General features: G+C 35.8%; 1 protein-coding gene across 1 annotated transcript; it reads left to right on the top strand.

Annotated features, from left to right (window-relative positions):
- Positions 1 to 3,563: 3,563 nt before the first annotated feature.
- Positions 3,564 to 12,354, top strand: LOC123668638. Its single transcript, XM_045602353.1, has 3 exons — positions 3,564 to 3,686; positions 10,810 to 10,955; positions 12,042 to 12,354. Exons 1-3 carry the CDS (start codon positions 3,605 to 3,607, stop codon positions 12,048 to 12,050), a joined length of 237 nt encoding a protein of 78 aa, XP_045458309.1. The 5' UTR covers positions 3,564 to 3,604; the 3' UTR covers positions 12,051 to 12,354.
- Positions 12,355 to 12,643: the final 289 nt, after the last annotated feature.

Consider the following 12,643-nt stretch of genomic DNA (forward strand, 5'->3'; position numbering starts at 1 on the left):
ACCCATCTAAGTTAAAAATATAAGCGCTCCGCATAGCGCCTCCTCCACTCCGACAACGTTCTAAGCCGAGGTGCTATCTCGCTAAGTGACACCCTTAGGATGAACGTCTCCCGTGCCCTCCAAAAGGACCCACATCTGCCTTCGCGGCCAATATCTATAGTACCCGGCCCCTCTCACCGGTGATGCTGTTAAAGGTCAGCAGGGCCAACAGTCATTTCGAAAAAAAAAAAAAACATGTATAACACATACAGCAGAAACATAATATTTATTTTTGCATCGTATCGTTAATTCTAGAGATTAACGTATCGACCCATATAACCCTTATATTGAAAGATACTAAATTGAAAAATTTTAGAGTTTCGTCTATCGCCTATGTATTTGATATTAAGTAAAACTTTTTACGCACGCTTGACTTGGCGAGTAAGCTAGTGAATGCATGACGAAAGTGTTACGAAAAGAGTGTGATCGGGCGAGGCGGACGGACTAAGAGAGAGAGAGAGATGCGAGCACACATTTTTTGTCTCTTTCTCTCATAGCCAGTTACGTTTCGTATATCTAAGACACAGTGGAGGCCTATTGTGAAGTCTTACTTCAGTCGTGTGGTTTAAAGCACGATATATTTTTTTTAATTTGATTTTCTCACAAAATAATTTTTTTAATGAAAGTCACGCATAGTTGGCATCTAATGAGCGAAAAAATAAAAAATAATTGACAAAAAAATCAAAATTCCGCAGCGAAGCAGCGCAGTGAATTAGTTCCTATCCTTTTTAGCCGACTTCCAAAAAAGGAGGAGGTTCTCAATTCGACTGTATTTTTTTTAATGTATGTTACATCAGAACTTTTGACCGTGTGGACCGATTTCGACAAATTTTTTTTAATCGAAAGGTGGTGTGTGTCAATTGGTCCCATTTAAATTTATTTGAGATCTAACTACTTTTCGAGTTATATCTAATAATGCGTTTTTACTTGACGCTTTTTTCGTCGACCTACGTTGAATTATACCGCATAACTTTCTATAACTCTTTTTTTGTTGGAAAGAAGATTTCCCTAGTTTAGTACCATGATAAGGCAACCAGGATCTGATGATGAGATTCCAGAGAAATCGAGGGAAACTCTTGAAAATCCGCAATAACTTTTTACTGGGTGTACCGATTTTAATAATTATTAATTTAATCGAAAGCTGATGTTTGTCATGTGGTCACGTTTAAATTTCATCGAGATCTGATTACAACTTTTGGAGTAATCTTTGATAATGCGTATTTACTTAACTATTTCTTCATCTACCTACGTTGTATTATATATGTTCGGTGAGAACTCCGTCGTTTATGAACCGATTTTGATAATTCTTTTTTCGTTGAAAAGAATATATCCCTAGTTTGGTACCACAATAAGGAAACCAGGATCTGATGATGGAATCTCAAAGAAATCGAGGGAAACTCTCGAAAATCCGCATAACTTTTTACTGGATGTATCGATTTTAATGATTTTTAATTTAATCGAAAACCGATGCTTAACATGTGGTCACATTTAAATTTAATTGAGATCTGATTACAACTTTTGGAGTAATCTTTGATAATGCGTATTTACTTGACCATTTTTTCGTCTACCTACGTTGTATTACTTGTCGATAACAACCGAGTTCAATTAGAACTCGGTTTTTCTTCGTTTTTACTCTAAAAATAACGGATTACGTACAAATTTCATCCACTATTTCACCTATTCAATTTTAGAATTTTCATAAAACTGAAACACTTGTTCACTTAATTTTAATTAGTAGTCCAGTAAAAATACTATTTTTTTCTGCTTCAAAAGTTACGAATTTCTCATTTAAACATTCAATCCCTATTTCATCCGTTTAAGGGTAGATTGCCTACTAATGCTGAAATGCATATTTATTAATTTATAATCAATAGTGCATAAATTAATTTCATGCTACAAATGAAAAAAAAAATGATGGACGGACGAATTGTAAGACAAATGAAAACTTTTAACTCCCATTTAACGCCTTTAGAAGTATAATTTTTCAAAATCTGTCTGAACCGCTATAAATTTTTGATATCGTGATTTAGGATACGTCAGTTTTCTCTTATTTGTATGTCGCGAGATAGATGTCGCTACATCGTCTTTTGGGGCCCTAGACCTTAATGCGATTCTGTTAATAAATTCGTTCTTAGTGGACGTTTATTAACTATTTTTAATTTGTACGATTTTATTTTTGTGTTACCCTCACATTAGGAATTCTAAACATTTTTGAATATCATATCAAAAATTGACTTGATTTTACTTACCGTCAATCATGTTGACGTTGTTTAAAAATTGAAACCGTCAGATGGAAGCATTGCTGTATTGTGTCTCAATATCGAATATATAAAATTCTCGTGTCGCGGTGTTTGTAGTTAAACTCCTACGAAACGGCTTGATCGATTCTCATAAAATATTGTGTGCTATTGGGTAGGTCTGAGAATCGAACAACATCTATTTTTCATCCCCCTAAATGTTAAGGGTAGTCCACAGCTAAATTGTTTTTAAATTTTTTAGATAAATTATTTATTTTTTATTTTATTATGATTTGGCGTTGAAAAATACTTACAACCCTAAATTTTCACCCTTCTACCATCAACCCCTATTTTTAAATAGCGTTTAGCGGCAAGACAACGTTTGCCGAGTCAGCTAGTTTATCTATATAAATATGTTTATAATTTTAGTAATTAATTAATTTACAAAAACAAAAGCAATAATTATTATTTTTTTGTTATGATGCCGGTAGAGCAAGCAATTATCTGATGATATATAATTTATGTGGATTAATTATGAGTTTTTTTTCTAAAAAGGGAGGCATCATCTTAACCGTAGCGTGTTAATTATTTATGATTGTTTTGAACACGATTACACACTGATACGAAAGATTAAAAATCTTTACAATGTAATGAAAGTAGTTTGTACAAAAATCATTAAAATTAAAATTTTCCAATATTTCTTTTCACCATTATTAAAAACTAGCTGACCTGGCGAACATCGTATGGACTTCAATAAAGGAGGAGGTTCACAATTCTACTGTATTTTTATGTTTGTTACATTGCGGACACGATTTGGAATTTTTATTTTTGTCAATTAAAAAAATCGTGGTGATATTGACCCCCTTTCGTGTGCCGCCCGGGGCCATGGCCACCCAGCACCCCTCACGCTACGTCATTGGCGTTTTAGTACTATTTATATAGATGTATAATCTAAAAACAATTGTAAGATGTAATATATGCTTATTATAGAATCTTATCTTAAAAGAAAGTTTAAGATACAATTAAATAATAACGTACTATCAATAAAACGATCATGAAATAAACAATGAATTTCAATAAAATGTTAACTAAACAAATTATTGTTTTTATTATCACAAGTATCACGTGTCAAAGGGCTCCGAGAAAGTAAATGGGAAATTGTTTAGATTATATAGTGTTTGTTCGTGTTGACAGATCGTTGTCAGAAAATCTTATACCGATCGAATAGTGCGTTGTTTATCAACATGTCAGTATATATAAGCCGGGAGACGGCGTCTGAGTCAGACGACATTCAAACTCAAGCTAGGCATCAGTGGTTATAATAAATAATGTTCTCCCAAAAAGTGTTAGTTTTTGCAGTGCTAATCGTGTTGGTGTCGATGGTGGCAGCAAATCCATTGCAGCGCGATTGTAAGCTATTTATGTGCTAACAATTACAATTGCTTTCATTTTGAAATTGTTCATTTTAATATAATTTATTTTAGAAAAATTTTAGAACATTAATTAATATAATTTTAATATTAGATGTTTTATAAGTTAGTGCTTTATTAAGTTTGTTGTTTGTTTACCGCATATTGTGAAGTAAATATGTGCGATTGAAAAAAAAAAAAATTGTAATGAAACTATAAAGTTAGTCCGTTTAGCTCGATTCTAATTGACAAATAAAATAACAGACAATAAAATGTGAAATATTTTATATAATTACACTTCTTGTGCATGCTTTGCCTTACCTGCAAAGGTTGCATCTTGATTTTTTATTTTATTTTTTTACTTAAACTTTATTTTAATGTCTACCTGCCGTATATCCTTTTAATCCTCATTCATCATTTCAAACTGTTGGATTGTATAATAGGGAATGAAACCCCAACATCTTAACAGTTTAAATTAATAAAAAAAGGTTGTACCATTTTTTGTGATTTCAATAAGATTATTTAAAAAAAAAAATCGTTCTCAAAATATTTTTTTTAATAATAACAAAATAATACGTAACCAGTAATTGCGAAATTTAATTAAAGCTATAATTATAAAAATTTATAAACCATTGCGATATTTTCAAACAAACTAGTATTAACATTAACAGGTTTTATATAATTTTTCTATAAGTACCTTTAAAAGATTTTTTTTTTTTTTTTGTAAAAATTTATTATTTTAGTCACTTTCATCATACTAAGGATTGTATAAGCTTATTGCGATAATTTTTATAGTTTGGGTATCCTAGAAATATCACGCAATTCTAACTGCGTTTGTGGCATTCTATATTCTTTTGCGACTATTTCACATTCTACATTGTCCAGCTTCCTTAAATTACGCTTACTTTATAATAAATATCAGAAGGTATGATTGGATTTTTAAACGATTTAATGCTGAGGCATATTAAATTTAATATTAAAACAAAACCTCAAAAATAAATAATGGTGTTTTCACATATGGCTGGTAGGTATATGTATTTTTGGATTATATGAAGTGTTAAAAATACATAATTTATTCATTTAATATATATTTTTATATTACTAGATCGAAAAAATAATATCAAATAAAAACTTAACGAATGAATAAAAACTTACGTTTATTTATATTTTTATTTAAAAAATTTAAGTATAATTATAATGTCAAATGTCACATGTATGCATTAAATTATTATCGTGTGCTATTTTTAAATGTTACGGAATCAATACATAGTTATATTAATAGCGTTCGGTTATAATTATATCTATCTTAGGTATTTTAATTCGTACTTAAGACGTTAAACGCCGTGGGGGACACCAGTTGGGCCTCACTGGTTTAGTCCATGGAGCAAGTTTAAAAGTCCTTATTTATAAAATTTTAATGATAAGTTTTTATTGTACTACCATACCCATTCTTAAAGATCTTACTTATTTTTTCTTACACTATATGACATATTTTTCTAAGTAATATTTTTTAAGTTGACCCTGGCTCGCGTTCATGAACAATTGTGTGGACTACATGGTGTCCCACATGGCACAAAAAACCAAAAGAAAGAAACTAAAAAATCAAGCCGGTGTTTAACGTGTTAAAATGTTTTTCAAAAATTAAGTGAAATTGGAAAAGTCATTCGTACTATTTTGGCGCAATTAAAGGGTGTCAATTCAAATCAATTATTAAAAAAGTTGTTGAAAAGTTTACTAATTTTTAAATCATAATATTTTAATTCCATTTAAAGAAAACTGCTACAATATAATTATGTAATAATTTGTGTTTACTGCTCTGCTTTTAGCCAAAACGTGATAGCCTATAGCATTTCTCATTGAATAGGCTTTTAGCGACAAACAAATCGTTCCGTTTATAGGACTGCTCCATAATATGAACTGTTTAAAAAATTGTTTTTTTTTTTAACCTATGAGATTATTATATTACTTTTTGCGCTTTATCTATTTGACGTATTTTACAATAAACAAATACTACAATAATAAAACATAACTTTTAATTTAATCAATTAACCATCGATGCACCGTTAAGCAGAATAAACATTTATAAATAACTTAATAATAATCGTTCTGTAAAAATTGTAATGTAACAACAAAAAAAAAAAATGAAAATAATAGAATAGTAGTAATTTTCTTATGCCATCATTTGAAAGTATTAATTTATATTACGTAATATTTTAAACGTCTTTCGTAGTAACATATATTTACTTTAATATGTTTTGATGTTTGTAATATGTAAGTAATAAGATTATTTACGAACAAAAATGTTTTTAAAATTATTTCAAGAATTTTCTTATGGTTATAGAATAAATAGAATCACGATTCATATTTAATAATCAAATCTATTTCTATCTCGGGAACATGCGACTAAATATTAAATATGAGACAAGCCATTTACACAGGATATTTATATAGTGACCTAAATCAAAATCGTAAAATTTTCGCTCAATGCCAGTGCACATTTACTGTGGTTATTTTATACTCATACTGGTATCTCAATGTCAAATAGTGCGTAAAATAGTTTGTGTACGTCATATTTGTTTCATCTGCTTTAAAATTAAAAAATAACTTTGTTGTAACTCTGGGGTCATATATTTTTAAGTGTCAGTAAAATTTAAGCACTTTTTTTTAAATTTATTCGGTTTATTTTGTAAACAATTTGATAGCATTTTTAACGTACATGAAAATTGTTTCTAATCTATAGTAAGGTTTTATAAAGTACCTATAATTTGGTTATTTACGATAATCTATGTAAATATTTAATCGATTTTAGTATAATTTTGAGACTTAATTATACTAAAATCGATGATGGGATTCGAGGTCAGGCAATGTAATTAACACTTCAGCCTATTGCAGTCCACTGCTGGACATAGGCCTCCCCAAGTTCGCGCCACACATCCCGGTCTTCCGCAATCCTCATCCAGCCTACACCGGCAATCTTACGTAGATCGTCGGTCCAACGGGCCGGAGGACGTCCCACACTGCGTTTGCCAAGACGCGGTCTCCACTCTAGGACCCGTCTACTCCAACGGCCATCGGTCCTGCGACACAGATGACCAGCCCACTGCCACTTCAACTTGCTAATTCTGTGGGCTATGTCGGTTACTTTCGTTCTCCCGCGGATAGTCTCATTTCTAATCCTGTCTTTGAGAGAGACCCCAAGCATAGCCCGTTCCATTGCACGTTGAGCGACTTTAAACTTGTGGACCAGTCCTTTGGTCAGTGTCCACGTCTCGGCTCCGTATGTTAACACAGGCAGGACGCATTGCTCGAAAACTTTTGTCTTCAAGCATTGCGGAATCTTCGAAGTGAAGACTCGACGGAGTCTGCCAAACGCCGCCCAGCCCAACCGAATCCTCCTATCGGCCTCCTTCTCGAAGTTGTTGCGGCCTAGTTGGATAGTATGGCCTAGGTAAATATAATCCTGAACAACTTCGAGAAGGGTACCATCGACCGATACCGGTATCGGTATGACTTGGTTGTTAAACATAACTTTCGTCTTATCCAAGTTCATACAGAGACCGACACGTCGGGAGGACTCGTTTAGGCCGGCCAGCATTTGGCCTAACTCATCCAGCGTCTCCGCAAAGATGACAATATCGTCGGCGAAACGAAGGTGAGAGATGAATTCACCGTTGACGTTGATGCCCCGTTCCCCCCAATCTAAGGTCTTAAAAACATCCTCTAGCGCAGTGGTAAACAGTTTCGGTGATATTACATCCCCCTGTCTTACCCCGCGCCGGAGGGAAATAGGTCTTGTTCTTTGGTCATTGACATGAACGGTCATCGTCGCCGCGTCGTACATAGATTTTAGTACCTCGATATATCGCCAGTCGACATGACATCTCTGCAGAGAGTCCAGGACAGCCCAGGTCTCGACGGAGTCGAAGGCTTTCTCGTTGTCCACAAATGCCATACACAGCGGTTGATTATATTCTTCCGTCTTTTGGATAATCTGCCGAACAGTATGGATGTGGTCCACGGTGCTGTAGCCATTTCGAAACCCAGCCTGCTCTGGTGGTTGGAATTCGTCGAGTCTTCTGGCGAGACGATTCGTAAGAACCCTCGAAAACAGCTTATAGACGTGGCTCAGAAGTGAGATCGGTCTGTAATTCTTTAACAGAGACTTATCGCCTCTCTTAAAGAACAGCACCACCACACTCCTGGACCACGCCTCCGGCGTGGTACCTCGGTGGATGACGGCGTTAAATAGTCTTGCCAAGGCTTTCAGGACAGGTCGCCCTGCGGCTTTAAGGAGTTCAGTGGTAACTCCGTCATCCCCCGGGGCCCTTCCGTTTTTAAGCTGCCCGAGCGCTGCACCAATCTCATCCTCTTCGAAGTCCGGGATACACTCCGAATAATGGCGCAACAATGGTGCCCGTGGATCTTCGGTGTCCCAAGTCGCAGGCTTGCGTGCGCTCGACGAGTACAGCTGTCCATAAAAATTCTCAACCTCTTCTCGGACCTGAGGGCGAGAGCAGACGGTTCTCCCATCTGCTGTTTTAAGCTTCGCAAGAAGGCTTCTCCCCAATGGTCTTTGGAAAACTTTGGACCCCCTATTCTGCTCAATCAGAGTAGCAACCTCTCTCGTATTTGAGCAGCGGAGGTCTCGGCGAATAATTTTCCGTACCCTCTTGGAAAGAGCCCTCTGTTCTGGCGAAGCAGCCGGCAACTCGCGCCTCTGCCGCATCAGATCCAAGGCTTCGGGAGAAAGTTTGGACTGCTTCGTTGGCTTTGTTGGTGGAAAGTGCCTGCGACCCAGTGTACACACCGTCTTCACCACGTTGTCGGTTATCTCGTCCACGTCGCTAGTAGTTTCCAGCGAATCGAATCGGTTTTGGAGTTCCAACTGAAACTGCTCGGAGCCACATAGTATTTGGGGCAGCGTGGGTCGGAGAGTAGATTTCATCAAGCGGGTCCGCTCCTTTCGGAGACATATATTCAGAGTGCCCCGTACTAGCCGGTGGTCGCTGCCGGTGTTAAACCTGTTAACCACTGAGACATCTCTGAATATATGCCTTTTATCCGCTATGATGAAATCTATCTCGTTCCTCGTCACAGTATCGGGGCTTTGCCATGTCCACCTCCTTTGGGGCTTCTTCTCAAAAAATGAGTTCATCAAGAAGAGCCCCTCCGATTCGAGGAAGTTGACAAGCGTCTGCCCCCTGTGATTCCTGTGCCCCAATCCGTGTGGTCCGATGCTCGATCCGTCGCGGCCTTGTACTCCCACTTTAGCGTTGAAGTCTCCCATAACAACGCTGTAGAAGGTCGAAGTAGTGCCATGTATGGCCCTTGTGATATTTTCATACAAGGCTTCGACTTCATCGTCAGAGTGTGCCGAGGTCGGCGCATATACCTGTATCACTTTCAGGGAGTACCTGTCGGTGAGCTTAAGTACAAGGTACGCTACCCGGGTCGACACACTACTGACTTCCACAACGTTGTTAGTGAGAGTCTTGTGAACCAGAAAACCGACGCCACCTTGGGAAAGCCCATCACCTTCACGGAAGTAGAACAAGTGCCCGGAGTCCAGGATCATCGTGTCCTCTCCCTCTCTTCGGACTTCAGACAACCCCAGTATGCTCCACTTAATGTGACTAAGTTCTACCTCAAGTTCGGTGAGGTGATGGTCCAACCGTAGCGTGCGTCCATTATACGTAGCCAGGAATATTCTTCTATGGCAGCCTCCCGTACCCCGGTGATTCTTAGCACCCTCTACCCCACCGTTACCACGGCCGCTGCCGTAGCCGGGAATAGTGGGGCTGCCGGGAACTGAGGGCCTTATTTTTAGGTTCGAACTCATGGGGGTTTTTGCCCATAGTCACCACGCTGGGCAGGCGGGTTGGTGACCGCAGGGCTGACTTTGTCGCACCGAAGACGCTGCTGCCCGTCCTCGGTCTGTGCATTAAAAAAGCCAGCAGTTGGATGGCTATCCCGCCATCGGTCGGCCTTTTAAGTTCCAAGGTGGTAGTGGAACTGTGCTATCCCTTAGTCGCCTCTTACGACACCCACGGGAAGAGATGGGGTGGCTAAATTCTTTGGTGCCGAAACCACACAGCAATTAAATGTAATTTTAATGTAATTAACATGGTAATTTTATCTATTTGTGCATTCTATAGACAACACCGTTCACAATCCCATTATTATCAAGTTATTATTTTATTATCTCTACTTCGACGCTACTACCGATACAGAAGGTATATTCTGCTGAAAAGAAACGACAAGAAACACGGCATTTGCTCTTAAAAAACAGTCGAGCTTCGGTTCTGCATAAAAACCAGTGTTAGTAACTTTTTGGTCAACAATCAACATTTTAAAAGTCCACAAATCATTTAGGATGACCACAAAGTGAAGTTGATCAAGATATCTTTGGCTCTAAAGATATCAAAGGAACGTGGTAGATATATCGTACAGGATTTGTGAAAGGTCTGTTCAAAGCGACTACCGCGCGAGCTTACAATCGTCCAGAAACAACAACGAATTAATGATTCCGAGTAGTGTTGAAGCTGTTTAACCATAAAAAAATGTGTTCGGTACTTTTAATCAGTTTCTTTGTCGTTATTGAGGTCACTTTTAGGTATTTAAGTGTAAGAGTTAAAATATTATAACTATACGGCAAATAGATTGTCTCATTTAGCTAACACCTTAGCATTACAAAAAAAAAAAAATATATACTTTTAAATTTTTTAAATTAAATCGAGGCAATAAGGGTTCAAATATTAAAAAGAATGTGAAAAAACGTCATTAATTAATACTAGTCAGAAATCTTAAAAATTAAGTTAATGTCCTACTATTTTTAAAATGCAATAACCCCATACAAAATTCTATGTACTTTACATTCCTGTAAGTGTGAACTTTCCAAAAATATTGAGATATAAATCTATTACTACTAATACTATAGATAGAAATATAATCGAAACTCAAAAAGTTTCTTTAACAGTCTTATTCACGACCACGGTAATGCCATGGTTGACATAAGTGTTGTAATTTTGACCTAGTTAATTTAATCTTCGGTGTTACTAAATAAATTCACTGTACGTTATTATACATTATATATTAATTTAGATAAATTTGTTTGATCATTTCAGGGGCCAATATAATGGTTCTACAGGAGTTCTGCGTTTTACAAGGCGGCGTGTGCCTTCCTGTTGATGACTGCGAGCCTCAGAACCTCGTCCGAACGCAATTGAGGGGCCTCCTATGTAGCAAGCAGAGTGGACTTGAATGCTGTTATGTACGAATAACTTTTTCGATATTTATTTATAAGTTTTTAATAATTTTTATCTATTAGAGTAAAATTTCTTTACGCACGTTTGACTTGGGGAGTAAGCTGGGGCTTGGGTAGTAATTCGTGACGAGAGCGTTACGAAAAGTGTGATCGGGTGAGGTGAACGGAAGTTGACACGGAGATATAAATTAGTGGAGATAGAAAGAGAGAGATTTACGTTTCGTATAGTACTGCAGGAGAACTACTTTTACCTCAGTCAGTGTAGTCTAAAAAGCACACTCGTTTTTTAATTTGTATACAAATAATTATGGAGGCACATAGGCGTACAGCACCCTACCAGCCGGTAAACGGTTACCGTAGTTTATGTACGCCTGCAATATCATAATTGAAAGTGCGATGCCCATAGAACCCTAGACCCTTTCCAGAAGTTCTGGATGGCTTACTCAAGACAATAACACAACCCGTTACTTGATTGCAGTATTATTTAGCTGTGATAATGTTAAGGTACCATACCGTTAGGCCGTTCCAGATTTGAGCTGGATATTTTGTGTTGTGTACCTTAATAGATTCGTCGTGTCGTGATCATTATTTGCAATTTGATGAAATATTATGTGGGTATTATGTAGAAGAAAATCATTTGACAACATTTCTGGTATAGTAAAACAAGAAGTTACTTTAACGATGGTAGTTGCAGGTGCTTTCCGCTCAGAGTACAATGCATTTTTATAAGTCTACCCACCTACTTTGTATTGTACGTTAGTCGAGGGTGTTATAACTGGTCACTTGTTTAACACTCATGTTAGTAAAATTATCTGCCAAGCGTCTTGATTTAGTTTTAATTTTATAAAAAATTAATAAAAATTTCTCGTAATTAAGTACATTACGTACGTATGTACGTACGTACATACGTACGTACGTACATACGTACGTACATACATACAAGGATAAAAAATTAATAAAATTTATTTCTCGCAATTAAGTGTTTTTTTTTTGTCGTGGCTTACTTTACTTACACGTTATTTTTTTGTTTTAGTTTACTCGTTTAAACGATTTTTCTTTCTATGTGATTAATATTTATTTTTTATTTTACAGCAATCTTGACGTCGAGGATCTGCCTAAATTTCCGCCTTAATTTAAGAAGATTTATTTAAGTAACTTTAATGTAATATTATAAGATAAAAATGTCGCGATAAGATGATATATTTTTATCATTATATAAATATATATATACTTAAGTAATAGTTAAGTTTTATAAAAATGTTATACTATTAGCTGTTTTGTTTTCTTTACGTTTTTACTATTCAGTACTTAATTTCAATAGCTTTTGTTTGACTAGCTTCATAATCTTTTATTTAAGAAGTTATTCAGCGAAACTCATCCGGTCATTATATCATGAACGAAATAATAAAAACATCTAAATCTTAATAAATATTTTGACAATATTAGCAAATCAGTTATTTATGTTGTTTTTATTTATTTTTTTATTAACTTTTTTTGAGAAAACCTGCCAAGAAACTTAGATCTTAGGATCTTCTTTAACTTTAAAAAATCATGGCCAATATTCGACTTACGTTACGACACGTTAGAATAAAAAATGTTGATTCATAAACTTAACAATTTATTTACAATAAATTGAAATGCAAATTCTAGATGAAGATTTTTAAAGTTTTGCATTGTATTTAAATGTGTAAAAT

Source organism: Melitaea cinxia, chromosome Z (genome assembly GCF_905220565.1).
Source record: "Melitaea cinxia chromosome Z, ilMelCinx1.1, whole genome shotgun sequence".
Classification (NCBI taxonomy): Eukaryota; Metazoa; Arthropoda; class Insecta; order Lepidoptera; family Nymphalidae; genus Melitaea; species Melitaea cinxia.